This window comes from Bombus affinis, chromosome 14, assembly GCF_024516045.1.
Source record: "Bombus affinis isolate iyBomAffi1 chromosome 14, iyBomAffi1.2, whole genome shotgun sequence".
Classification (NCBI taxonomy): Eukaryota; Metazoa; Arthropoda; class Insecta; order Hymenoptera; family Apidae; genus Bombus; species Bombus affinis.
The window spans coordinates 8658005-8685941 of NC_066357.1; the positions used below are offsets into that span (position 1 = coordinate 8658005).

At 28.8% G+C, this 27937-nt stretch overlaps 7 protein-coding genes across 24 annotated transcripts; 4 read left to right on the plus strand and 3 right to left on the minus strand.

Annotated features, from left to right (window-relative positions):
- Nucleotides 1-1030: 1030 nt before the first annotated feature.
- LOC126924522 (uncharacterized) lies at nucleotides 1031-2069 on the plus strand. Of its 2 annotated transcripts, none has more exons than XM_050739113.1 (2): nucleotides 1031-1197; nucleotides 1413-2069. In XM_050739113.1, exon 2 carries the CDS (start codon nucleotides 1432-1434, stop codon nucleotides 1885-1887), a length of 456 nt encoding a protein of 151 aa, XP_050595070.1. In that variant the 5' UTR covers nucleotides 1031-1197; nucleotides 1413-1431; the 3' UTR covers nucleotides 1888-2069. The 2 variants fall into 2 exon arrangements, with proteins under 2 accessions (XP_050595070.1, XP_050595071.1); XM_050739114.1 differs by lacking the exon at nucleotides 1031-1197 and adding an exon at nucleotides 1209-1352.
- Nucleotides 2070-3259: 1190 nt separating this feature from the next.
- On the minus strand, nucleotides 3260-10970 carry LOC126924532 (poly(U)-binding-splicing factor half pint). 10 transcript variants are annotated; one of them, XM_050739140.1, is made up of 12 exons: nucleotides 10807-10915; nucleotides 10235-10289; nucleotides 9768-9918; nucleotides 9111-9174; nucleotides 8159-8999; nucleotides 7733-7893; nucleotides 6425-6483; nucleotides 5592-5805; nucleotides 4599-5085; nucleotides 4305-4516; nucleotides 3838-4231; nucleotides 3260-3756 (listed from the first exon to the last, which is right to left on the minus strand). In XM_050739140.1, exons 5-12 carry the CDS (start codon nucleotides 8289-8291, stop codon nucleotides 3647-3649), a joined length of 1770 nt encoding a protein of 589 aa, XP_050595097.1. In that variant the 5' UTR covers nucleotides 8292-8999; nucleotides 9111-9174; nucleotides 9768-9918; nucleotides 10235-10289; nucleotides 10807-10915; the 3' UTR covers nucleotides 3260-3646. The 10 variants fall into 10 exon arrangements, with proteins under 10 accessions (XP_050595097.1, XP_050595094.1, XP_050595099.1 ...); XM_050739137.1 differs by having other exon boundaries at nucleotides 9739-9918; XM_050739142.1 differs by having other exon boundaries at nucleotides 8159-8224; nucleotides 8609-9174; nucleotides 9739-9918.
- Nucleotides 10971-11110: 140 nt separating this feature from the next.
- Nucleotides 11111-13215, plus strand: LOC126924541 (histone-lysine N-trimethyltransferase SMYD5). 2 transcript variants are annotated; one of them, XM_050739164.1, is made up of 5 exons: nucleotides 11111-11259; nucleotides 11431-11723; nucleotides 11810-12125; nucleotides 12193-12370; nucleotides 12463-13215. In XM_050739164.1, the coding sequence occupies exons 1-5, from the start codon at nucleotides 11215-11217 to the stop codon at nucleotides 12789-12791; spliced, it is 1161 nt and encodes a 386-aa protein (XP_050595121.1). In that variant the 5' UTR covers nucleotides 11111-11214; the 3' UTR covers nucleotides 12792-13215. The 2 variants fall into 2 exon arrangements, with proteins under 2 accessions (XP_050595121.1, XP_050595122.1); XM_050739165.1 differs by having other exon boundaries at nucleotides 11810-12101.
- Nucleotides 13216-13415: 200 nt separating this feature from the next.
- LOC126924542 (uncharacterized) lies at nucleotides 13416-15331 on the minus strand. Its single transcript, XM_050739166.1, has 6 exons — nucleotides 15146-15331; nucleotides 14852-15036; nucleotides 14714-14771; nucleotides 14164-14638; nucleotides 13910-14077; nucleotides 13416-13821 (listed from the first exon to the last, which is right to left on the minus strand). Exons 1-6 carry the CDS (start codon nucleotides 15153-15155, stop codon nucleotides 13683-13685), a joined length of 1035 nt encoding a protein of 344 aa, XP_050595123.1. The 5' UTR covers nucleotides 15156-15331; the 3' UTR covers nucleotides 13416-13682.
- Nucleotides 15332-15908: 577 nt separating this feature from the next.
- Nucleotides 15909-23903, plus strand: LOC126924527 (unextended protein). Of its 2 annotated transcripts, none has more exons than XM_050739122.1 (14): nucleotides 15909-16408; nucleotides 16953-17250; nucleotides 17324-17473; nucleotides 17562-17717; nucleotides 17798-17986; nucleotides 18102-18275; nucleotides 18776-18947; nucleotides 19072-19263; nucleotides 19354-19500; nucleotides 19577-19714; nucleotides 19813-20085; nucleotides 20163-20401; nucleotides 20475-20630; nucleotides 20807-23903. In XM_050739122.1, the coding sequence occupies exons 1-14, from the start codon at nucleotides 15927-15929 to the stop codon at nucleotides 20957-20959; spliced, it is 2919 nt and encodes a 972-aa protein (XP_050595079.1). In that variant the 5' UTR covers nucleotides 15909-15926; the 3' UTR covers nucleotides 20960-23903. The 2 variants fall into 2 exon arrangements, with proteins under 2 accessions (XP_050595079.1, XP_050595078.1); XM_050739121.1 differs by having other exon boundaries at nucleotides 15910-16408; nucleotides 20475-20714.
- Nucleotides 23904-23925: 22 nt separating this feature from the next.
- LOC126924533 (uncharacterized) lies at nucleotides 23926-25603 on the minus strand. Of its 3 annotated transcripts, none has more exons than XM_050739146.1 (2): nucleotides 25457-25603; nucleotides 23926-25345 (listed from the first exon to the last, which is right to left on the minus strand). In XM_050739146.1, the coding sequence occupies exons 1-2, from the start codon at nucleotides 25579-25581 to the stop codon at nucleotides 24031-24033; spliced, it is 1440 nt and encodes a 479-aa protein (XP_050595103.1). In that variant the 5' UTR covers nucleotides 25582-25603; the 3' UTR covers nucleotides 23926-24030. The 3 variants fall into 3 exon arrangements, with proteins under 3 accessions (XP_050595103.1, XP_050595104.1, XP_050595102.1); XM_050739147.1 differs by having other exon boundaries at nucleotides 23926-24701; nucleotides 25457-25570; XM_050739145.1 differs by having other exon boundaries at nucleotides 23926-25581.
- On the plus strand, nucleotides 25391-27925 carry LOC126924540 (protein farnesyltransferase subunit beta). Of its 4 annotated transcripts, none has more exons than XM_050739163.1 (7): nucleotides 25391-25528; nucleotides 26164-26280; nucleotides 26370-26489; nucleotides 26568-26806; nucleotides 26896-27196; nucleotides 27272-27513; nucleotides 27576-27925. In XM_050739163.1, the coding sequence occupies exons 2-7, from the start codon at nucleotides 26167-26169 to the stop codon at nucleotides 27763-27765; spliced, it is 1206 nt and encodes a 401-aa protein (XP_050595120.1). In that variant the 5' UTR covers nucleotides 25391-25528; nucleotides 26164-26166; the 3' UTR covers nucleotides 27766-27925. The 4 variants fall into 4 exon arrangements, with proteins under 4 accessions (XP_050595120.1, XP_050595119.1, XP_050595117.1 ...); XM_050739162.1 differs by lacking the exon at nucleotides 25391-25528 and adding an exon at nucleotides 25711-25840; XM_050739160.1 differs by lacking the exon at nucleotides 25391-25528 and adding an exon at nucleotides 25789-25903.
- The last annotated feature ends 12 nt before the right edge of the window (nucleotides 27926-27937 follow it).

Below are 27937 nucleotides of genomic sequence, written 5' to 3' on the forward strand. Positions count from 1 at the left end.
CTTAAATGCATTTTTAACAGACTATGCAACCATTTCGCAAAATATCTCTTATGACAGTCAATGTACATATAGTGACTATAAAAAGCATTTGTACATAGCATTATTTCCTACTTTTCATTTCCATAGTATTAAATTTTTGTATTTCTATGAAAGTATTATTAAACGACACAAAATTTAATATAATTAAACGCAATTAAGTAGTATGTAAATATTATTATAAATACAATGATGTGCAAATATTTTTTGTACCTATATTTCCAAATCAGCTATAATAAAACAGTAATAATAAAATCTGCGCTTTACTTAGGAGATTATGGGCACCAAAAAAATTATATATTCTATGATTCTAGCATAAAAATTTCGTTTCCTTTTTATGATGATTCAATTTTTACAGTAGCCTCACATATTGAATAGCTCTGCACATATGAAAATTAAGCATTCGTTATATTAAGTTATAGAATTGATTTTACGACGTGTCATTGTAGTTACGGAAGCCTTCTAAATATATAATCTTATTAAATGTTGTGAAACAAACTTGTTTTAGCACAAAATGTCATCAAATTAATATTATACTGAACCATAGTACTATTATATTATAATGCTTCATTTACAACGTATTTAGAGATAAAATTCTTTCTATAAATAGTATTTACCAGTTGTGTTAGCTTTCATATTAAAAGATAATTATTTTATATTCATAAAATTTGTTAGAATACAAGAAAAGAAAGGTTTAGGAAACCAGATACGTACGAAATAGAAATAAGAATCTTTCTTTTATTAACATGTAAGTTTATTAATATCTGAGTAAAATGTTATCTTCACTTTAAAAGTTTAATTCCTAAATGCATAAAGTTAAAATATGATATAAAATTAAGAAATTAATAATTCTAAACATTATCATTGTCAAGGAAAAAACTTCGTTTACAAATTAATACTAGATTAGAAATAAATAATACAGTATGTAAATTTTTCATGGACAATTTCTATGTCCATGAAATTTTCGGACTCAAGATTACCAACATAACTCACAGAAATACCAGTTTATAATATTTTCACTTTGGTCATGTTTTCACTGTAAGCTGTGCGTATGCACAACAAACCGTTGCAATAATCGATGTAATTTTTTTCCATTGTTTAATTTAATTAAATACTTGTTTGTATTTATTTGAATAAATGTCTCTACATATCCTTTGGAAGGTACTCTTTGTTTCTATGTAGCTCTTCATACTAAAAAACTGTTTGTGTATATAAATGTCGTAAATAACTAATATAGACGTTCCTAATTAACTGTTGCTTAATGAAAGCTAAATTAAAGCATTACTTGTAGTTATTTAAATAAAGATATTAAAAATGTATGATATAAATATCATCATTTTCATTAAATTACGTTTTAACAGCTTTAATTTTTGCAGTGTGTAAAGTGAAGTTAAAATGTCTGGAAAAGAAAGAGGTTTATTGCGAATTATTTTAAAAAATTTTATTGCATCATTTAAACCAACCCGACAGAAGCTAATTGGTGAAGATAATTATGGTACAAAATATTACGAAATTGAAAACCCAAGATCAACCAGAAAGAACTCATCTCGATATTTTGTACCTGTAAATAAAGATGATCACACGCAAGAAGTACCGGTAGAATGGGAGGCATGGTTAAGACATCGTCGAAAAGATCCACCGTCAAGAGAAGAAATAGAACAAAATTATCAATTACAAATGATCAAAAAACGAAATGCTGCGGAAATAGAAGCAAAATATGCAAGTAATGGATTACAAAAGCAAATTAATCAAGGAGAATATACATCATTTCCAATTTATGAGGAGTATCAAAATTATGGCCAAGATTATAAGGTACAATATGATAAACAAAAAAAAAAAGAAGATAAATAGACATAAATAAAATATCTGAGATTTAATTTAATTATATATACGCTTTTAGAATGTTAAAATTAATGGAATATCTAGTAAATATGTACAAACTTTATTATAACATATACTTGTAGTATGACATAATTTATATGTGTATATAATTTGTGTATAGTCTATGAATAAAACAATTTATTAATACCCTATATTTTTTTTGCATATGTACTTATATTTTTCTGTAAATTAACCCTCTTTGAACAAAAATTAGTCTGCTACTGAATTTAAATAAAATATCCCTTTTATACAAAAGTAATAATAATAGTAATCCAACGGCTGTCTTCCATTGAGCAAAACTATTCAATAGTTATTTCCAACTTATACTTTAACATTTAGCCAACCGAATAGGGAGATCTGCGTGACCGAACGGGAAGATCTCTCTTTTTGACTTTTGCAACGCGTTCTTTTTTTTTTATTATTATCAATTATTGTTTAACTGAAATTGTTTCCAATTAATTGCGCTACTTTTTCTGTTTTTATAAAATACAGTATATAATAAAATACATCAATTTAGTGGTATTAAAATTAATTAAAAAGTTACGGTATCCGTTATGACTACATAAAGTTATAATCGAACGATACCACATTGTAAAAAAATATTAAAATGCATTATGAATTTTTAATTTCACATTCAAATTGTTATTTATTTTTAACCCTTTCGTTACTACGGGCGACCACAATCGCTCTGCGTAAGATGCCACTGACATACTACGGGCGACTATAGTCACTCTGCGTAAGATGTCGCGTATTATACATACGACGAGTATTGTACATCCTCAAGCCTTTTATTAACAAACGGTGTGACAAGAGGGCAGTGTATATATACCAGTGTATAGATTTGCGATGTTGGCTAATGAGTAACACCATGTTTCGAAAAATATCACACGCAATACCATTATTAAAAGCTATTAGTATCATATCATATCATATCATATCATATTATATTATATCATTATATTCTATAATATTATTTGTTACCAAATTGTAATTAAAAATGAGTGTGTCAAGAAATAAATAATAAATACTCTGTTTTGAGGAAAGTTTTTTTCTTCGAAAAACACCGTCACAGCAGCTCGGTTTGCAGTGAGACGTAAATGCGGCCGCTGATGATCTTTCTCGCGTACCGTGATCTGTTTTGGTGCGGCGACTCGTTCAGCGGGAATTCCGCGGCGGAGAAGTCGCCCGTAGCGAAAGGATTAATCACCTTTAATGTTTTTAATTAAATAATATATGCTTTTAACATATACTTTTAATTTGATGTTTTGTATAAACAATATGTGAAATCGTTAAATAAAATCATTACCGCAAAATATAATTGACCTCTTAAATAATTTTTACATTTCTTTGTTTTTTTAAGTAGTGAATACTAGCCCTCGATACTTGGAAACATGCGCGGTGGACAGCGTATAACTTGTTCGAGCGCGGTGAGAAACGTATAGCTCGTTGTGACGCGCGCGGTTGGCTAAGTGTTAAAACGATTTATTAAAACTATTATCTTACTAAGTAATGATAATAGTTTTGACTAATCTATTAATTTAATGTCTAGAAAAGTAAATAAAAATTAAAAGCTAGACTCCTTAGTCAGAAGATAGACTATAATTGTTGAAATTTCAAAAGATGTAGTATGTACTTTCGATTAGACGCACGGAATATCACTCAACGATAAATATAACTTCTTTTGTTCAAAAGAAACTGACAAATTCAACAGATAATAAGTATCTTATAATCAACCAGAAAAGTCACTATTATCAAATAAAGCTTGATCATATAGTTCTCCCTTCACTAAACGTCCACCGAAATAACGACCATTCAAAGAATCCCTTGCACGTTCCGCTTCTAAAATGATTATTTAATATCAATATCAAATTAAAATTCACATTTAATTAATTAAAAAACAATAAATCATTATAAACTTACCACTCATCTGAGAAAATTCAACAAATATTTTTACGATAACTTCCGCATCTTCGTCATCTTCCGATTGTCGTTCATTATAAATAATAACTCTTTCTACAACTCCAAATTTAGAACATTCATCTTGAATTTCTTCTTGTAAACTTTCATCTACATCTTCTGGGGCTACCATGTTTCGTAAAATAACAACACGGGATTCAACTTTGCGCATAAGTTTCTGCATAACAAGATGACGCGCACTTTGTCCTTTGATCGACATATTTTCTTGTTGCTGTAATGTTTGGGGTTCTGTCTCTTCTAACAATTTCTTCTGTAATTCTTCCTGTTGTTTTTGATGAGCTGCTTGTTCTTGTGCCCGTCTCATAATATCGGAATTCGTCGTAGTTGTAACAGGTATCTAGCCACATTTCAAATAATTTAAATATTATAACTTTTCAACGTGTGAATATAATAATAAATGAAAATCTTACGACTGGAGTTCCTACTATTGTAGGTGCTACAACAGCTGGAGGAGGTATAACAACTGGCTGCCCAGGTATCGGTTGAATTATCGCAGGAGGCCGAGTTAAAGTTTGCGGTATAGCTATACCAGGCGGAGGTATAACAGGTGCTACCGTTGCTATAGTTGGCGGTGCCATCATTGTCGCTGGGGCAATAGTCGGTCTTACTATACCAGGCAAAGCTGTGTATAAAAATTCATGTTCATAATGACTTCAAAGAAAATTTCAGATTCTAAAATTTCCTCAATCACTATTAACTCATACCTTGATTCAAAATTGGTGGGGCAGCTGCTCCAAGCTTGGTCAAACCAAGAGCAACTGCATTACTAGCTACAGCATCCATTGCTTGAATTTTTGCAGTTGCAGCTGCAGCTGCGACCGCAGCAGCGGTAGGCATCATACTAGTTCCACTTGGCGGACCCATAAGAGCATTTGGTGGAGTAATAGCTCTGCCTACTCGCAAGTATTGCCCACCCAAGTCAAATAAATTCATTGATGCGATAGCTTCTAACGCGGCCTGCATTGTTTCGTATTCAATAAAACCGTAACCTTTATGTCGATGGGGCGAACTGCCTTGTGCCAATTTACAATATGTAATCGGTCCAAACGCTTCAAACACGGATTTAATATCGTCCTCAGTTAAATCTTGATGGATTGACGCAATATAAATTCGATTATAGTGTTTACTCTCTTCCGTAATTTCATCAATAACGGACTGGGCCTGAGGCATATTCGACGGTCGCCCCACAACCTGAAGAAAAATAAAAGCTCATAACTAATACTTTCGACTATTAAAAGAAAAGTATTTGTAACGAATCTGTCAAATATTAATATTTTAATTACAAAAAGAGAAGTACAAAAATAGGATTAGGTCCAGGAACTATATTCTTTATTCGAACACAACTTTTGACGTGTTAATAATAATTTTACTAATCAAAAGTATCAATTTTTATATAAATAAATCTTTCCTACCAAAACTCATATTTGTCTAAAATAATGCTAGAACTCATTGTTATGTTCGTAAAAATATCAAAAAGTAGTATCATAAGAGATTTTAAAATCTACGGTAAGAATCTAATGAAATCGTTAAAGAGTTTAACAAGATTTTTTTGACCGAAGTACATTTTGTAAATATAATGCAATTCAATCAAAAGGAATTTCAAATTGGATAAGGCTAAATAAAAATTTGCCGACCTCCGGCGGGATGATAGGATTGCTGGGGGACAGGAAATTCGTTATATAGGTACGTCCTGCTACCTTGATGTTACGTCCACCAATCATGACACCATTCATTTGTTCCAAAGCAAGTTGTGCTGCTTCAGGTATCTCGTATTCGACGAATGCGAATCCTTTGTGCTTCTGCGTAACTGGATCCCAAGACATGTTGATTGATTTTATAGGACCAAAAGGCAAGAAAGCTTGCCTAATCGTGTCCTCTTTTAATTCAAAACTGATGCTGCCCACATATACCCTGTCATATAGGAATTTTATTTCAGGTGATAGTCGCCCTTCGTTATATTAAACAGAGACATTATTGTTCAATTATATCCTAATTCATTAAGATACTCACAATCGTATCCTATCATCAAATAAAAAGGAAAAAAAAGCAAAACAAATTTTTGAAGGTTCTTTTAAAAAAAATGTGTAAAGGAATTGTTATTTAAAGAAAATATTGCCGATCTAAATATATATATATGCTAAATAAAGCACAATACTTCGACAATGCTCAAAATGCAAATATATCATATAAAAATATATTCGTTATAAGTAACTATAACATGATTTTACTAAACAGAAATTTATTCAAAAACTTGAATTTCCAATTTAGGACAGTATATATATATATATAATTGAAAAAATTACAAATGAAGTTCATAATACTGTACTCAAGTGATTTAAATTTAATTCTTAACAGTAGAAAGAACGTATGTATAATTTTATTCTAAATAATTAAAATTTATCAAAATCTGATCTGAATGATGAATGGAAGTTTTTAGCCTATACACAATAAAAGTTAGAATGTATTTTCTATTTAAAACGGCGAGTATCGAAGACGAAATTTGGAGGGCTAAGACAAAGAACAAACAAACCTGCACATGAGGGCGAGAGCCTGCTGTCTCTGCACCTGATTCCGTTGACTAGCCATTTGCTGTAACACAAAGGACCATAGGCCTTCTATTGATATCCCTCCCCCTTACATACACCATGTCTCGTTCATCTCAAAAATCCCCCAAGCTCTTTTACCATTCCACCTTCGTTACTCAACTACTCTTACCTTAACACTGATTAAGGAATTAATCAAAGTCAAAATTTTGATACTACATTCAAAACTCTGGATCAAAGCAACATGTAAATTGCAAGTATTTTCATAATAAACTCATTGAATAATAATCTAAATGTAGTATCTTTAACAAAGTCAAGTCAAAAAATAATTCGAATTTTCAACATTGTATTCTAAATATAAGTACAGTATCTTTGCAGCAAAGAGAGAAAGAATAGTTGAGCTCGAAAGTTTATATTGATTATTTTTCTCAAATCATCCAGAGATTCATGCACAAAAACTTGTCCTCCTTCGCGCTGGTACAGCTCTGCTCCCGCCGACTACTATCTCAAGATATCTAACCTTCGCTTACAGTAGTAACTCAGGAAAACGTTTAGGAGTGTTTGATCATAAGGCGGTTTCATATCGTTTCTGTCTTGACTTGGTTGACACTAACCTGCACATTAGCAATAAAACTTGCTGCCGCAGGACCAACTTATTCTTCTGCGGGGAGAAAAAATCAACCGATCAGAGTTAGGTTCCAGTGTTCGTTTTTAATTTCTGTTATATTTTTTTACTTTACTCGCTCGTCATAACGAACACAGGTTAATATATTTAGGATCAAATTAAAGATTACTCGGCGGGGCGAGCTAAATTGTAAGGACAAACATCAGCTTAAAACGCTATAGACATATTTCTCTCAATTTTTGTTATATAAGTGGCAAAGAGCTAAGTAGAGGAATAAATGTAAATCCATCTTTTAATAAATAGCATTTTTTGAGACAAAAAAGAACCCCATAATTTTAATGTATCATTTCATAAATGTATACATTAATTCCATTGTTCATTCCTATAAAGTATAAACAATCAACATTCAATTAAATATTACAAATTTAATAGAACATTGATTTACTATATACCATTTCCATTGTTGATTATATATATGTTAATTGTTTTATTAATTCTGTTGTTATCAACGGAATTTTTAACACATTACTGATCATTCTTATTCAAACAAATCAATGGTAATAAAAGAATAGATAGATATTTGTTCAATACAGAAATCTATGAATGTACAATGGAATGTAAAATGTATGTTAGGCGAGTAAAGTTTGTTAGCGTCATGTTAAAAAATTACCTGCTGTTGATGTGCGAGAGTCTGCTTCATTAAAACCATTTTGATGCTTTGTTCCATTGCATACTTTTTTGCTCTATTTACTGTATCCTGTTGTTCAGATGTAATTTTTGGAAGACCCGCACCTAGAATGCCAGGTAATGTAAGATATTTAGCTCCAGGTCCTGTAACAAAATAGATATTATATGTAAAATAAGACATGCTTTATTAATACATGTTTTAAAATAATAATGTTCTTTCAGATCTTATCAGCTATTTGTTCACCAAATTATTATTGACTCTCAATATAACTTTAATTGGAGCAACAAATTTTAATTGTCACAATTTCTTTATATACATCATATATAAATCTTAAATGTTTTATTTAAATTACTTTAATAGCTTATATTTTTTCTAATTAGAGAGAAATAATATTGTAATACTACATACCAGCAACAACTTGTTTTATTTGATTGAGATCATATATAGGGCCGGGTAAGAACTCTGATGCATTCCCTACGAAGAAAGTTGGCATTAGACAAAGATGAAATATAATACATATTACATTCAGTACTTCCACCATCACACACACGTACGAATTTTTTAAAAACTGTTGTCTAATATTTGCTTTGACTCTTTTTTACTTTTTTTTGCGATGATAGAGGTACCAGAACAATTCATTTGATTCGATTTCTTAATTTTTAGTCTTCTTATTCGTTAAAATTAAACAGAATTTGAATTATACATGTAACTAATATTCAATTCAATATATTTAATATTTGGTATACAAGTATACTGTATAATTTTCTTAAGTTTTATATATCTCTATAAAGTCTTTAAAATGGATAAAAAGTGAAAGAAATGACTTAAAAAGAGACGGAAAAAGTAACGATGTCGTACAGCAATTCCAACTGCGGTAGGAGCGTCCTCCAAACTGTAAGTTCAAAGAAATTAAAACAATCAAGAACAGTAACGTTATCCTTGTATATAAAGTAATGCATGTACACAATTACATGTATATACTCATACAAATGTATTTTAAAATAGAAATACATTTCCTTCTTTTTTTTCACGCCATTAAAATAAAAGTTATTTTATATTTTGTAAGAGAAATAACGTCAAGAGTGTGCTAAAAACAATATCAAAATTGAAGAGAAATCATTGCAATTATTCAATTAACAGAGTTTTCACATTTAAATTTCATTACTGTTTACACTATCAGCCCCAAAAAAAGACTACCAATAACTAGATTAGGTTTCGTATGATCATAACCAATTTGGTCTGCTAGTCTCTGAAACAGAAATCAGAACACGTTGAAACGTTTCTTTTTCTCTTTTATGACTTTTGCAGTTTCACGAATTAATACTATTAGCTTTGTTCAATCATTTGATTAACAGCTAACCGTGTTCTGGGCTGAGCAATGATGGTTGTGCGCATACTATCCGAGATTGAGGCGACGCACAAATCTGTAAGCACAAAGCAAAGGAGAATACTCTCAGTGCATTTTCTGCGCCATTTTCTTACAGTTTGCCTTCTCCAACCTATCACGTAATTAACCCTAACATGTTCTGTATAGCAATGGCGATCCTAATTAATAAAAAAAATGTATCGCGATCGACCTTCGCAAAAATATACTTTGCTTGTGATGTGCACCCTGTTCTAATAACATCAATAATTTTTTGTTTATAACAGGTATATGTCTCTTCTTTAATAAACGAACAAATTACCTCATCTTTATATAATAATATAAATGTGATTAAGAAAATCTTAAGACATACATCGCCATTGCATCTCCTATTTATAAGCTTCCGCCTTATTGTTTTGCACTTAAAAATTAAATCGGGGATCAAAGAAATTACTTACATTATAGAAAAAAAAGGACATTTAAGTAAGAAAGAAGATATGAAATAAAACAAAATTTAGTACATCAATATTTCAAATAAAATATATTCAAACAATTATTTTTATTTTAATAAAATAAATTAGAAGCTTATATTTAGGATGAAAGAAAATTACCCTAAAATGCTGACCTATCTAACATACGCATCATATTTGGTACTCGACAATAGATGCTGTGTCAGTGGGAGTTTGCAAAACTCTGATTTGTTCTGTTCAACGAATGTAGCGTTCTCTTTCTTTGTTTGGCGCACGCTCATGATCACAGCTCAGTCGTAGGCCACAGATTCTGTACTGTCTCTCCGCTGTAACATCTCAGAACAGAAGGACAACCATACATTAGTTTTATTGAGGGCCAACGATCACCTATCACCCTAGCCTACCAAAATATATTCTGAAACTGCAATAGACCACTCAACACTTATAGCTTGCCAGCAGTTTAATAGAAAGCTAGCACCTGATTGTCCTAAATAAATAATATATGTTTTCTTCATCATTTCCTTTGCTTAGAAATATATTATGCTTGCTGTTGCTTCTGTGTTCACCGTCTTTTCCAGTTGTACGCTTAATTGTATAGTTTATTAGTGTACATTAGAGATATACATTTATTTGGGAATATTAGCAATGTACCTTCAACTCTAGGTTTCTTGTTTGGAGGTTCCACATTATTCTGGGATGTTGGTGCCTAAGAACATATAAAACATTTATTAGATTTTACAATAAAAATTAGTGATTACTAATAAAAGAAAGTTTTTACAATGCTTATTTATTGAACTACTATGATATTTTTCATTAGTTTTAATAATATAAACATAATAATATGATTTTAAATATAACATCCATTATAGTCATTATAGTAAAAGAAAACATATTTTACAATTATGTGAAAAGGAATTCAAGAAAAAATATAAACGTACCTTTAATGAATCTATGTTAAAATAATATAACTTAAAAACAAAACTAAAAAGAAAAAGAGTTAATAATTGTATTCGCTATATATCGAATTATTATTAACAGTATGTTAGTAAGATATTGTAGAAATATGTTACTATCGTACATTTTATTGAATACTTCGAAAGTATTAATCATAAGTATGTACATTACAAGCATTTTACAACCGCCATCATGATACGAAAAATTTGTTACTTCTATCAATTCAATATTTCTTGCAGAAATAATAATTGCAGAAGTAATTAACTTACCATGGCCATCGCTCCGTTCATTATATTTTGTGATCCAATAAAATGAGTCCAACTTCTTTTAAATCTAATTTTATTCTTCAAATCTCAACCGATTCAGAACAAGTAACTTACATGCAAAATGATCCGAAGCTTGCCTTTACGGAAGTACTATGTAAGTCAGTAACAATTTCATGTTGAATTGTATAATAATCGTTTAAATGAATAACAAAGAAATTTCAGTTTCTGAATTTAAACAAAAATACAATCAACCCAGAATCACCTCAATGCATAATATTCTTTACTCTTATAAATAACTGTTCAGCGTTTCTGTAATTATAATTTGACTATGGTAGTGTCATTGCAACAATTACAGACGTGCATTGAAAGGTTAGAAATTAATGTGATTTCTTTGTTAGGGATCAAATTACAATGGATTCCACTGACTTTCAGATCAGATTAATTAACAATGAAAAGGTATAACACAGTACATATGTAATTAATCATAATTTTATATAAAAATTTATGCGTTTCCAATTATTAACTCAAAAGAGAAAGATATATGAAACTTTCCTTACATTTATTAATATAGGAATCTAAATATTGATGATTATTCTTAAAAGTAAAATAATTATAAATGTTTTACAGGGCAAAGGTCTTTTTGCTGTACGTTCATTTAAATATGGAGATACAATTCTAGAAGAAAAACCTATAGTTTGTTGTCAATTCTCATGGAACTTAGACTTTGGATACTTAGCTTGCGACAATTGTTTAAAACCTTTAGAAACTGCTGAAGAAAATGTACGCAGATTGACTGGAAACTCAGCAATTATTTTACCTTATCCAGAATGCTGCGAAACAAAAAAAGATTTGATTACAGAATGTCCTGAATGTGGCACAAAATATTGTAGTATTGAATGCCAGAATGATGCTTATTTAAGGTAATATTACAATTCCATATATTATACAACATTATATACAACATATACAACATTATATATAATGATATGAAATGTAAAAATTTTAGATATCATAGTACAATATGTTTACAATCGAGAGAAAAGGATGAGTCTCATCCCTTGGTGCAATTAAATGAAACATGGAAGCAAATGCATTACCCACCAGAATCAGCAACAGTGATGTTATTAATTAAAATGATAGCTCTTGTTAATCAAGCTGATAATAAAGAAGAGATGCTTTCAACTTTCTCACAATTTTGTCATCGTACAGTTAATGATACGCATGAAATTGCACATAAATTACTAGGAGAAAAGTTTATTGGACAAATTGAAGTGCTCAGACAAATGATGCAGAAAGCCGTAAATATAGAATTTACAGAACATGTATGTAGTGTAAATATAATTCAAAATATGCTATATTATAAAATAAATTTGGAATTTTAATTTACAGTGGTTTACACCAGAAGGTTTTAAAAGTCTATTAGCTTTAGTAGGTACAAATGGTCAAGGAATTGGAACTAGTGCATTTAGTTGTTGGGTTAAAAATGTATCTGCTTTGGAATTACCAAGAGATGAAAGAATCCAAGTTGATAAATTAATAGAACGAATTTATGATGATATGGAAGAAGGTAAATTTTTCTGATTTTAATATGAATTTATGTTTGTTACATAAATTGTACAAGTATAAATTTTATTTTATCATTAATGTTATCTTTTTTAGCGGTAGCTTTTTTTTGGAACAACGAAGGTTCTGGTCTTTATATCTTTCAATCGTCAATAAATCATAGTTGTGTACCAAACGCAGTTGTGGAATTTCCTTATTCAAACAATGTATTGGTTCTAAAAGCTATACGTGATATTCATCCAGAAGAAGAAATATGCATAAGTTACCTTGATGAATGTTGTCTAGAAAGAAGTAAACATTCTCGACACAAAGCCTTAAGCTCTTTATATTTATTTCATTGCTATTGTAATAAGTGCTTATTGCAAGTTAATGATCCAAATTTAACATCAGAAGATGAAATAGATGATGACGACATTTCCAGCTGAAAATACAAATTTTTATAATATACATGCATATGAATAAATTTTTTAATATTCGTATATATTATAATATATACATTTCAATTTACTTTTATGTATGTAGGTAATGTTATTTTATTAGCTCATAATATTAGTAATTACGTATAAACATTAAATATAAAATCGGAACTATTTACAAATATAATTCTTTATCTGGTTTTATCTCTTTCTAAACGTATTTACAAATAAACATAACATTTTGTCACAAGAAATCAATTAGTAGACAGTACTTTTATGTATTAATTCTCCATAATATATTTAAAAATAAAATATTTAATATTAATATTAATATTCGATATTGCTTATATAATTAAGGTATATATTATATTTATCCATAAAAGCTTTTTATTTATAAACTATTTTATTGTAATAAAGTATCAAATAAATTGTATGTATGTGAAAATATTCTATCCTGATATTATATACATATACATATATAAATGTAAATATAACTAGTATATTAATATAATAGTAAATTAATATAACTAGTATATTAATTTATAGAATTTTTTAATATACTTTTATTGTACTTTAAATAACATCTCAGCTTGTTAATTAATGAGACTAATATAAAACGTTTGAAAAAGAAAATGAAAAATGTACTATGTTTCTTTATTTTTAGACATACGAAAATTACATTTTATTATACGTAACAATTATTTAAAGATATTAAAAAATTTGTAATAGTCAATAACAAAAACATTAAAAAAAATAAATTATGTCTTTATATATCATGGTAATATGTTTTTACTAATTCGTCACTTAGAATTTGAATAATTACAAGATCATTAAAGTAATAAGCAAGCTTTGCTCGCATTAGCTCTATACCAGTATAATATGGCATTTAAATATTAATTATTAGTCCTTCTTAAGTGTTAACACATTTCTTCCTAATGTCATTAAATTTGATATATAATGAGGCACTGGTGTAACCAATATACGTCGTTCTATTAACTTTGTTAAACATGCAACAATGTTGTGACTGCGAAATTCCCATCTGAAATACATTTAAATACATAAAAAAATAGAATTTTGTTAAAACTATAAAATATTAAATCACATGATTTCATTTAAAAAGAACTCACGCTATTTGTATGTTTTCATTTGGTAATTCTTTTGATACACCTTCATGTGACAAAGGCATACTAGGCCCATTTACAACAAGTACTTCTAAGGTAGGAGGATTATCACCAAAACATTTTTCTGCATACTTTACCCGCTGCTTTTGTTGAGTAAAGTCTATGCCTGTCTTCCTATAGGATATATATGATATGTGATATTATTTTTCTTTAGAACTTTTAAGTTTCATTTTACATATAAATTTTGAAAGATATGTTACTTTCTATCAGGGGCACCATCTTCATATACCACAGTTTTATTAATATTTTCAGAATTCATTGTTCCTTCTTTCCTTTTCCAACATAATTTGCTCAAAGATTTAAGATCTCTACCCATCAATTTAAATCTTTTAGAGTTTTTATAACCCAAACTTCTTACTACAGCATTTAAAATATCAGATGAAATAGTTTTTTTAGTAGAAAAAAAATATTTTTGACCCATAAATAAAGCAAAAACGTGTGAAATTGCACGTCGATTTTCTTTTCCTCTTTTATTTTTATATTTTGTTGCTGTTAAAGACATATATGTAATATCATTATGTGTATATATCTTTACATTAATTTTCATATTTAATGATTCAAAATTATCTTGCATATTATTTTGAATTTCTCTATTTATGAAATAATTTACAGATTTATCAGAACCTATTAATATATAGCCATACCACATTTTTTTATTACTGTGCCAGCTTATATCTAAAATATAAAAATTTCATTACATCAATCTATAAAATAAATAAAGTCTAAATGATTGAATTTTGTGTATCTTACCAACTAATCGTAGTGTTGATAAACGATCTCTTAAAATTTTCTCCGTAACTTTTTCTTCCTACAATAAAATATAAAAGAAACGCAATATATAACAGTAAATAAAATTAATAATATTATATGCCTGTACATAAGACTTACGATGACAACCATTTTAATAACTTCTGCTACATTGTGTGATGTAAAATTTTTGTGATGTTTAATTAATTCGGATCTTATATTACTCCATGATATTTCTGGAAAAACTGGCGCTACTGATAATTCTAATTCCTCGAACTTGAATCTCTTAATAACGTTAACTATTTCTTGTACAAATGTAGGCGTTACTAAAAGATTTAAAAGAAATTATTAGTGCAATTTTAATCAACATTTCAAAATAACCTCTTTGAATCATAAATGACATTTCAAGATATTAATTTATCAAAGAATACTAACCGGTCGGCATTATGTACAGCAAAAACGGAATAAGATTTAACAACACAGTAACTTTATAATAGCGTCAAAATTTATGAAACTTTCTCAAAATCCATTAGAGTCTAATATCAAACATTTCACGCATTAACAAAACATATATGCAAACGTAACTTATTTCCCGCCAAAACAGAAAGATTATGTGGCGCTCCCTCGACCAACTTCACAATCAACCCACGAGTGGCGCCACGTCACGAACTACAAAAGCGCCTCCAAACCTCGTTAGTCAAAAAAGCAAACCCTAACCGCGCGACACAGACTTTCCATTTGTAATCTTTTTCTCCAGAATAAACTACATCTTTTTAGCGTTAGTATCTTGTCATCTTTGTAAATTGGCAAACACTAAAAATAGAAGGAAATAAAGCTTTTAACTTCTTCCAAAAATCAGTTGGTATAATATTAACCCTTTGCGGTTCTATATGTGAATGAATGAATCGTTGAGTTGTAACTCCAGATATGATATTTCGTATATGATATAATATAATATATCATATAGGATATATATATATTCATCGATATATAAACATGTTATTGTGTTAGCTTGCCGCTAAAATATTGAAATAGCGGATATTAACTTGGCGACAGTAACTGACGAAAATAACCAAAATGAAAGTTCAAAAATACCGCGAATCATAAACGGTTAAATTCTATAAGATGTAAAATCTATACTATGGTTGATCTGTGATAACACGCAAGCGTATTGTGACGATATGAGATTATAAATGCAGTACTAACTGAGGACTGTATGAAGTTGTCACGGTGCACTTGTCGCATGATGGCGCAACATGTTGTCTGCTCAAGCACACCGGCAGCTCTTTTATTACTTGTTTTTGTGACATCCAATTTAGTAACCGTTAATACATTTACAAAAGTGAAAGTATCTGATAATTTAAGTGTCAAATCGGTGGATGTCTTAATCAGGAAAAAATCTTTTACGGGAGAGAACGTGTCTTCTAGTTCAGGTTTCTTGATTGAAATTCTTGGCACCGGCCTCGAGAATAATGTCTCATTACTCTGGTCACGTACAATTGATAACTGCGATTCAGAAAACAAATTAAGTGCAATTTGGATCTCACCGAATGGCAGTCGTGCGATATATAAGTTCGACAAAGTTCCTAATTTTAAGGTTACTACGATCTATTTCTGTCTAAAGATCGTCAGCATATTCGGTGAAATATGGACCAATCTTGGAAGCAATTTTACTATCAGGTCTCCAATACAATCAAAGTAAGTTAAATATTAGATAACTTGTCTTTATCCGAGCATCATTAAAGAGAATTTTCTTGCCATATAAATAATAGACATTTATCGTATGACTTGGCACCATTTTTTACGAAAGCGGAAATCCCGATATTATCGACGGCAAGAGACTTCTCTTATAATGCTATAATTATATGTACATATGAAACATCATTATTTTCCTACTATGTAACGTTATAAAGGAACATGTTTGCCTGATTCTATTCACAATTTTGTATTTAAACATTCAAATATAAGCAAGTTTAATTAATTATTCGCATAAAGATCAATTAATTCTAAAGATTAATTAATAATTTTAACTCAATTTATACATCATATATGTTAAATTTATAATTCTTTTAATTAAAACATTAATTTTGCTTTTAAAAAGACTAACAAAGACGTTTCTTATTAAATAAACTTTGGAACAATTCTTAAAATTTCTTCTTGTTAATTCTGATAATTCTTAATTCTTTTCCTTTTTTTAAATAAAGATTAATTTAATCTATTGTTTTATGTCACTTATTCCCAGAAAATATTTTCGTACAAGTCGTGACACTTTCCATTTATTACCCACTGTCAATGATGACCCCAAAAATCTATTTAGTCGGCAAATCCATACAGATGTGTTTATTGAGGGTCTGAGAATAGAGACATCAGCAAAGGATCCTAGTTATAGGGAAGATGGTATTCCAGAGATACTTGCTGGCAGTAAGGCAGTCATAAGATTATTTGGTTTTGGTTTCACAGAAGGTACTTTGATTACTTTTACTGATGAACCAGCCAAAAGGGGTAGTATCTGCGATAAGATTAAAACCAATGAATTTTTAGTAAGCATTTCTATCTTATGCGTTAGAAAATGTTTGTACCATAAATAATTTTTTAAAAATATGATTGATACAGATAAAAAATGTAAGAAATAACACTGCAACTATTGATGTGGTATTACCTCTTGGTTCACCTTTCTTCATATGTGTAAAGCAACCGGTATATGGAGAGGCAGATCCAAACACTTTACTCTTTAGACATCAAGGCACTGAATCATGGCAAACTGTGAGTAATAAAATATAATAAAAACAAAATATCATTAACCATTAATCAATATATTAGAAATATTTATTAAAAATATTTATTTTTACAGATATATACATATGAAAAATTTTTACCACTTTGGCTTAGTATTGTAATTATTTTCATGTGTCTTACCTTTTCTGCTCTATTTTCTGGTTTAAATTTGGGATTAATGGCAATGGACAGAACTGAGTTGAAGATACTTTGTAATACTGGAACAGAAAAGGTACCTTACTTTCTAATACTTGGAATTATTTCAATTATTTAATCCTATAACAATTTCATTCGATAATTTATATATTAAAGGAAAAACAATATGCAAGAACAATACAACCAGTGAGAAATCATGGGAATTATTTGTTATGCTCAATTTTATTCTCCAATGTTTTGGTGAATTCGATCTTTACTATTTTGTTAGATGATTTAACTTCTGGATTAGTTGCTGTTATTTGCTCTACTTTAGCTATTGTAATTTTTGGTGAAATTTCGCCGCAAGTAAGTATATTTGTAAGAGTATATATCTTGTTTTCAATAGAAACATTGGATAAAAACATAATTTTTAAATTTTAGAGATAATTTAATAATTAGGTAAATTACTTTATACTTTTAGGCTATTTGCAGTAGACATGGATTGTGTATTGGAGCAAAAACTATTTACATTACCAAACTAACTATGGTATTAACATTTCCAATGAGTTATCCTATCAGTAAACTTTTAGATTTCCTTCTTGGGGAAGAAATTGGCAATGTATATAATCGTGAGCGGTTAAAGGAACTTGTGAAGGTATGGGGTAACGAAGCAACTGTTATAATTTTTTCTTTTAGCTTCCTATATTCTGAATATGATCTTTTCTGTTTGCAATTTGAAGTATATATTATCAAAACTCCTTTTCAAATTTTTTCCTGTATGGATCTTATCAGAATGCGTATGGATAGGACAGATAATTATACTAACATCTAAATTCAATCATATGTAGGTAAGATATAGATCTACTGACGTTTGTTTGGAGTTTTTATACTGTTCAGCGTATATGTTAGATTACTTATCATCATGAAACTTAAATAAGATAACCTTACACTCTTATACTGTGCCAATTTAAGTTGAATTTATCTTCTATATATATGTGTATTAATATAAAGATAAACAATATATTTAATTAATATCCATTAATTTTATCGAGTGTGTTATTCATGTAATCTAATAACATTATCAAAATTTCATATCGGTATATGCGAATTATACGTATAATATATAATTGTGTCATTCTGTATTGTTATCTATAGGTAACAACAGGATATAATGATTTAGAAAAAGATGAAGTGAACATTATTGCTGGAGCATTAGAGTTGCGGAAAAAAACTGTTAAGGATGTAATGACAAAAATTGAGGACGTATATATGTTGGATTATAATGCCATTTTAGATTTTGAGACAGTATCAGAAATTATGAAATCAGGTTTAAATTTTGCATTACTTATCAATAGAAGTTTGGTTTATCAATAGAATATAGAATATTGTTTTTACAAATAATAATATATATACATGTACAGTTTACATCATTTATTATTGTTACTTTTTAGGTTTTTCTCGTATACCAGTATATGAAGGTGCAAGAACAAATATTGTTACAATGCTTTATATCAAAGATCTCGCATTTGTTGATCCAGATGATAATATGCCACTAAAAACTTTATGTCAATTTTATCAAAATCCATGTAACTTCATTTTTGAAGATGTTACGCTAGACATTATGTTTAAACAATTTAAAGAAGGTTTATATCTTTCGAACTAATCTATGTCATTGGACCGTTTAATGTATCTCTTGTAAAAGTAAAAATATATCTAACCTACATTTATTTTAGGTCATAAAGGACACATGGCATTTGTTCAAAGGGTTAATAACGAAGGCGAAGGTGATCCTTTTTATGAAGTAATAGGATTGGTTACATTAGAAGATGTTATAGAAGAATTAATTCAAGCTGAGATCATGGATGAAACTGATGTCTTTAGTAAGTCACCTGTATGAAAAATGCGCTATATTGTATATGCATGAATGCAATTAACATTAATCATGTTTTCTTGCAGCGGATAATAAATCTAAGCGCAGAAGACAAGCTAGACATAAAATACAAGATTTTACCGTGTTTGCAGAGAAGAAAGAAAATCAACGAATTCATATATCGCCTCAGTTAACATTGGCTATGTTTCAGTATTTGTCTACAAGTAGGAAGAAGTGTTTTGATTTAAGAAAATATGAAATTTATATAAAACATTATTTTAGTGCTGTTAAAATGTATCTGAGTGTAATATATGATCCACAGCTGTAGATGCTTTTAAGCCCGATACAATATCGGAAACTATTTTGCGTCGTTTACTTAAACAAGATATTATTTATCACATCAAAGTGAAAACACGCGAAAAAGCAAGAAATGATCCCGTAGCGGTAATTTATCAACAAGGAAAAGCGGTCGACTACTTCGTCTTAATCTTAGAAGGTCGAGTTGAAGTTACAGTTGGAAAAGAGAATATGATGTTCGAAAGCGGCCCCTTTACTTATTTTGGTTCTCAAGCACTTACTGTCAATGTTGGAATTGGTAAAATTTATATTAAGCTTGCTCCTTATGTCTAAAATATGCAACATGTTCATGGACTTATGTGTAAAATTTTTCAGCCGAGTCACCTACCAATACAAATCCTCAAACGGTGGGAAGCATACAATCAATCAATTTAGATTCTATGTTACGGTATACATTCGTTCCTGACTATACGGTACGGGCAGTCACGGAAGTATTTTACGTCAAAATTAAAAGATCTTTATATTTGGCTGCGAAACGAGCCACACTTCTAGAAAGAAGTCAGAAAGATTCATTGCCCGGTCAGGAACAACAATTTGACGACGAAGTAGAAAAGGTTAATTGCATGATATTAATAGTCTTAAAAATATGATCAAATTTATATTATATAATAATTTCATAATTCTTAGTTACTACATTCTTTGGATGAAGATGATCGTAGTATGCCAGAATCTCCGATATTGCCTGTTGACAAAGAAAAAGAAAGTAAAAAGGAGAAGGAGAAAGAAAAAGATAATGTGCAATCTCCTATTCATAGTGCAACTGCTCCAACTTCACCTGCTCCAGTCAGTGCTAATCCAATTACACATTCGAAATTCATCTCATTATATAGTGATCATAATGGAAAACTTAAAAATTCACCAGTAAAGGTTGACTTTTTATTATCATAATTTCATTATTTTAATTTTATAAAATGTAAAAAATTATACTAAAAAGTAATGACTTCATACATGTATTCTAGACAACAATAATCAGTCCTGGTCAAGCACAACCTAAGTTAGATTTAAATACAGAGATTCTGGCTCGTCAAGAAGCAAACAGAGCTATATCAGCAAAAAAATTAATCGAAGAAGAAGAAAGAACGAATCTCCTGCCTAAGCAAGAAGACTCTTAACGTTCGGAAAATAGTCGACAGCATTTAGTGAGTCGACATTAACACTGCAGGTATTAAACAACGAAGAGCAGGAAAAACCTCTATGACATACAATGCTATCATGGCATTAGGTACTTAACAAATTACTTAAATATTTATCGCGAAACAAATTGATAGTTGATCTTGTGTATCTTAAGTTTCAAATAGTTGGGTTTGTGGAAACCACCCACTATGTTCTACATTTATAAAGTTAGTACGCTCAGGGAAAGTTGCCAAAATTTCAGATACTCATATATCTACATTTGACTCTTCTTGTAGTCTACGTAAACAATTTCATACGTAATTAAAATTTAATACACTTTTAATCAATAAATGTTGCATAATTTTTTATAGATATTTTATATTTTAAAAGAGCGGAACACTTACTGAAGATTGTTTATTCTCGTTATTATAGCAAACTTCATTTTCTATTGTTTATCACAAAATGCATATATATTTTTCAACTATTCTTCTTGAACATTTGTAAATATCACTATACCATGCATTTCCTCATAAGAACGATACTTAATGATATGTGCATTTCATATCGATGAAATACACATTTATATGACATTTCTTAATGATTACTTATGAATGATCCTGTTGTTATGCTTATGCCCCACAAAGCAAATGAAGTTTTTAAAAATTTAAAAACAAAGTAGCCAAATTTAAATGCAGTTGTATAACTACAATTAGTTTTTTTACATTTCTTACACTATCAAGTCAACAAACTTTATTCAAGGATGTATTTGATTAAGAACGTGTTACATTAGAAGGTTAAAAGAACTCTGAATGTATAATTTAATATATTCTTTAGACACATAGAGTTCTTTGAAGCGACACGTCATTTTTCAGTTATCTTGTTAAATCATATTCCTTACACAAGTGTGAATAGTGTAAATAGAAGGAACAAATTGTTCCAATTTGTAATGAATTATGAGACTCTCGGTATATATGGTATAAAAATACTATGTATTTTTATTCAGTGCCTTAAAAAATTTATAAACTGTGTTTAATCGTATTTAAAAAATTGCATTTTAATAAGAAATAGATATGATTTCTATAGCAAAATTTAAATTATATGTTCATTTAAATTTATTTGCTATAGTAAAATGCAATTTAACTTTCAGTTTGAAACAGAAATTTACTTTGTTTATAAATCTTCTTTCATTTATGATGTATGTACAACACGAATAGTTGTGTGTTTCTTATGAAAAAAAAAAATGTTAAGCGATAACACAATAGTACAATCCCCGTAGACAAATAGTGAATTGCAAAGAGTTCGATATTTTAACGATATATGCCTAATGTGTGCTTTTATTCCATTTTTTTTCTCAATTACTATATTTTTATTATACAAAAGAGTGTGTGTCAGATATAAAACTTAATGTTCAACATTTGTACATATCTTAAGTTTCAAATAGTTAATAGTTTAAAATAGTATTCTACGAATAGTTTTTCTAAATTTCAAAAAATCTCTAATAAAAGATCATAAATGTATAATCAGCCGTTAAATGTGCAAAGTAATTAGATATTCTAAAAGGAATTTAGTATTGATTTTCTTGACAAACGAAATTCAATTCATGTACTCACTCTTAAAAGCAGAACAAATCTACAGTATAGAATTACTTGGATAGAGTGATGAAATTTATAATTCTAGATATAAATTATTGCAGCTTATCGTTATTTTTTCTTAAAATTTAATAGATAGACCATTACTGCCATATTTTTTAAACTTATAAATATTTCAAAAATCCTTTCAAATAGTTTTTAAAAATACGTAAGAAATTGAAAGCAATTACTACCATTATTTGTAAATATTAATTATTCAAAAACTGAATGAGATACTATAATTTCAAAGTACGAAATATAGCTTATGTATTTTCATTACAAAGGAATATTCATTTTAATGTAATATGAGCTTCAGATTTAAAAGAGATCATTCAGATTTTAATTTTTATATAAGTATATATTTATTATTTAAGGAATTTTATGTAAATATGTTTGAGTATTTACATAAAATATGTTTAAATGTTTTGGGCAATTTTATGGAATATTTTACATTCGTACGAAATATACAATATAACTTTAAGATCCATATACTCATATTAACACATTATGTTACAATTAACATTAATGTATTTAGACAATGCATACCTTTAAATTACAATAGATAGACGATATAGTGTCATGTATTGTGTAGCATTTATTCTTTTATTGTTTTTGTTTCTTTATTGTTTAGTTCTTTATTTCCAATTTATTTTTAATTTTTGATGAATATTACAGGCAATATTTTTACAATCCATTTAGTCATTATGTATTCTATTAACATCAATTTAAAGTACTTATTGAAATTTATTTATATTTACAGTATTTTATAGAAATTATAGATATCACTAACTGTGAGTTTATACCCATAACAATTGTATGTTATTTTCACAACAGAAATTGTATCTTACTAAGTGAAGATATAAATATTAGTGAAGCATGTGAAAGAAAAATGAAAAAATAACAACTATTTATGTGCGTTATATTTGTAAACTGACTTTTAGTCGATTAACATTATGTAATAGTGTGCCTATAAATAAAAATAAGTGTATATGCTCACGTCAATAGCAAAATTTTGCCAAAATCATGATGCAGAAAAAGATATTTAGTTATCTCTTTCTGTATATTATTGTTTGATAAATCAAAATACTATCCAAAAAAAGGCATACACATTAATACTAAACCAAAATGCCCTGTATTGGTGTATAGCAGGGAACTGCACATTGCACATAGTTTCAGCAACACTGTATAATCTATATTGTATAATTATAGAATTGATAAAGAGCATGTCGATAAAAATGTGTACCCAAAAAAAGAGTCAAATATTTATCAACATATTATTATATCCGCAAAATAAAGATACAGTTTTGTTTTCAAATGCATTCGATTTTTTTTGTTAGTTTCCTATATATTCAACTCCTATTTCTTATATAAATTTATATTATAAAAATATAACATAAATATCAAATTAAAAAAAAACCGTTCGTTTTGTATGTTGTTAAAATTTATATATCATTAAATTCTTTTCTTAGACTTTTCTTAACTTCAGATAATTTTTTCATATTAATGTTTCCTTCTTGTATACAAGTTTCAAGTATGGCAATTTTAGAATTTATAAAATCGGCATTCAATCTCTTTTTCTTCTTTCTTCTTTCCAAATAATCACTGATTACATAATTCCTTATTAGACACCAAGGATATCTTTTATCTCTAAAAGCTATTAAATCTATTGCAATTTGTGATGTATCTGCCATTAAATTTTCAGGTATATAAATATCAACTATAGTCTCCCGACCTACTATTTTCTTCATACAAAACAGATTTCGATATCCCAATTTTACATTCAGGACGACCCAACTGTTTTTTGGCAGGACATCACGAAAATTTGCTGATAAAAACATCCGATTTGCTATGTAATTTATCATCATTTTTGGACATAACTGTATCTTGTCTTTATGTGCATATAAATTTATTCTTCTTAATTTATCCTTTTCTGCTGTTAATATTTCATTTAAAGTTTGTAATTCTTGAGTACTTTTATAAATCTTATCCATTATAAGTGACACACCATCTAACATATTGGAGTGAAGATTAATAAAAGTATTGTTTTCCATTGACAGTGTTCTTTCTACTGTACTTATAGGAAACTCTACTAATTGATTATCTTCTGTCAAACCTAAAATTATATTAGAGTCATATGATTGTAAACAAACAAAGCTTTTATCTTCGACTTTTACTTGATAAATATTATCAATTAGTAATTGTTTCTTTACATAATATAATTTAGATTCATATGAATAAACAATCCATAATATATCTTCTAGGGATTGGCTAAAACCAGCGCAAATGGCTTGTATCTGTGTTCTTATATAAATTGTTTCAAAAACAAGCACATTATCTTTTGAATGCATTAAAATAATAACATTTGTATTTGTAGTAAGAAGTAATGCTGCAATTTTGGAACTCTTTCGTACAGGTATTATATTACTAATGAAATAAATACTACTATGTATTATTTTTACATTTTCATTGGTTAGCATTAAAAGTTTTAGTCCATCTGCAATTATGCATAAATTTTCTACAGTAGAATCATTATTTGTTAAAGTTTTCATAAAATATTCTACAATGTTATCCACATTTAATGGATAAACATACAGTTGATTGGAATTAGTTTCTTGGGAAGAAAGCTTAAATAGCAGTTTATTTGTCATTTCTCGCTTATTATCCAAATAAAGATACTCATTTCTCGGTATCAATACTTCATGAAAAACAGTACCCATTCCAATCGCACTTTTACTTAGAACAGCAAATTCTCGGTCCCTTGAAAGTTTGTAAACGCCGTGTGGAATGCAAATTAAAAAAATTCGACCAGTAAAACATTGTATAGCTTTTATTGGAGCTGGAGCTGTTAATACTTTAACAGATACGTACTCATTATTTGTATATGGAAATATTATAAGTTTATCTTGATTCCAGCAAAAACAAGTCCTTTCGTCATAAAATGTATGAATAACAAAATTTTTTGATAAAAAATTAATGTCTGTCGTAATATACATTATTATTATTGCAGTTCACGATATGTGCTAAACACCACGTGTTATTTTTCTTTTTATTATGCAATAATATCCATCTAGCAATATACGTGTAAATAATATTTTATAACGAAAATGCTCCTGACATTTTTACTTGTTTAAAAATTACAAATTAAGAAGAAATGTTCGAATAGGTTAATTCTCCTAGAGACAAAGCGCACCATCACACGACAAGTTTAATAACTAAAGCTTTCTTCTTACATTTTAATCATTTACGTATCTGGTACAACTTCTAATTAGTTACTGTTAGAGAAATTTTAACCTTCTCTTTGTCTTGAGTCTTGAAGTAATTATTATACAATCAACGCGAAAGTGATATAACCCTTACAACATTATTCAATTCGAAGAAATTTTACTTGAAATTCAAAGTTTTACTAAGAAGCAGAATTTTATCATTTAAAGCGATGATAAAAGACCCATCTTTTTTGCCGTCTTTCCTTTAAAATTTCGTAGTACAATCTTCGTTTTATATATATATATGTCTTTATTTTAATACATGATTTATTTCTTTCAATTGTTAATACAATATATCCACGTGTTTAATAGATCATGTGGAATTCAAAAATTAGTGAACGTGATGAACCACACATTAGAACTTATGCCGAGATATTAAAACAAAAACAGGATGATGAAGGATATCAAACAACAAGTTCAATACGACAAGTATGCTTTCAATATCAATAAATTAATTACCTACCAGATATACATTTCTTTTTCTGTATTGTTAATATTCCTTAATGTTTTGAGTTTAGGATCGTGTTGAAAATGATATACTGAAATTATATAAATTAAGTAATGAACCTGTTTTAACAAGACAGAAACATATTCAGTTCTTAAAAAAATCTTTGTTTCATCTTACTGAAGCTTACCAGGTAAGAATATCTAGATTGTATTTATTAGCAATCTATGTTTTAATTACACTTAAAATTGTTACATATATTTTTTCATAGTGTTTAGATTCTAGCAGACCGTGGCTCTGTTATTGGAGTCTACATTCTCTTCAAATCCTAGGAGAACGTTTAGAATATGATGAATATTCAAAAATTATTGGTTTTTTGGCCAAATGTCAATCACCAGAAGGAGGCTTTGGAGGAGGTCCAGGGCAGCATCCTCATTTAGCCTCTACATATGCAGCAATAAATGCTTTATGTACTATTGGTACTCCTCAAGCTTATCAAGTAATTGATAGGTATATACATAAAGGAAATGAACATAGTGATCGAAAGTGCACATTTGATTTAAAAATTCTATTTGTAAGATTTTGTGTATTGATTTTAGGAAAGGACTTAAACAATTTTTAGCATCTTTACATGGAGAAGATGGTTCTTTCAGTCTACATAAAGATGGAGAAACAGATATAAGAGGAATATATTGTGCTCTTTCTGTAGCAAAACTGACAAATGTATATACTCCTGAAATATTTAAGGGAAGTGAAAGTTGGATAGCTAAATGTCAAACATGGGAAGGTGGTTTTGGTGGTTCTCCTGGCATGGAAGCTCATGGAGGATATGGATTTTGTGGGTTAGCAGCACTTATGCTTCTTGGAAAACCTCACTTCTGTTGTTTGAAATCATTTCTGGTATTCAGCTGATATAGTGAATTTTATAATACATATACATTAAAAAAGCCATTCTTCATATCTATTTATTTTTAGAGGTGGATAGTAAACAAACAAATGCGTTTGGAAGGTGGATTCCAGGGGCGTACAGAGAAACTAGTAGATGGCTGTTATTCATTTTGGCAAGGTGGAGCCTTTCCATTGATTCATACAATTTTAAGTATGGAGAACAAAGTGTTTAATTCCGCATATTGGTTGTTTAATCAAGAGGCCTTACAAGAATATTTATTAATCTGCTGCCAACATCCTCATGGGAGTCTTGTAGACAAGCCTGGAAAGTATGGAACACTGCTATTCGTTATTGTAAAAGCAATTTTATAAATTATTATATTTATTTCAGAAGTCAAGATGTATATCATACATGTTATGCACTTAGTGGATTGTCAATTGCACAGAATTCCCCGTTGCCATTGATCATTGGATCGCCTAATTTAAATTTAGTGAAAATAATTCATCCTTTGTATAATTTAGAAAATTCTTGTGCAATTAATGCATTGAAATATTTTAATACGCTGCCGATACCTGACTGAACATACATTTAATATTTAAAATAAATTGATAGAATATAAATACTTTTATTTCATCTTAGTAAGAATTTCAAAGACAGATTCTACTTTATTTCACATAAAAATTGACCAACAGATTGTAAATATAAGATTATTGAATAATAAAAGTAATAATAATTATAAATTATTGAATTAA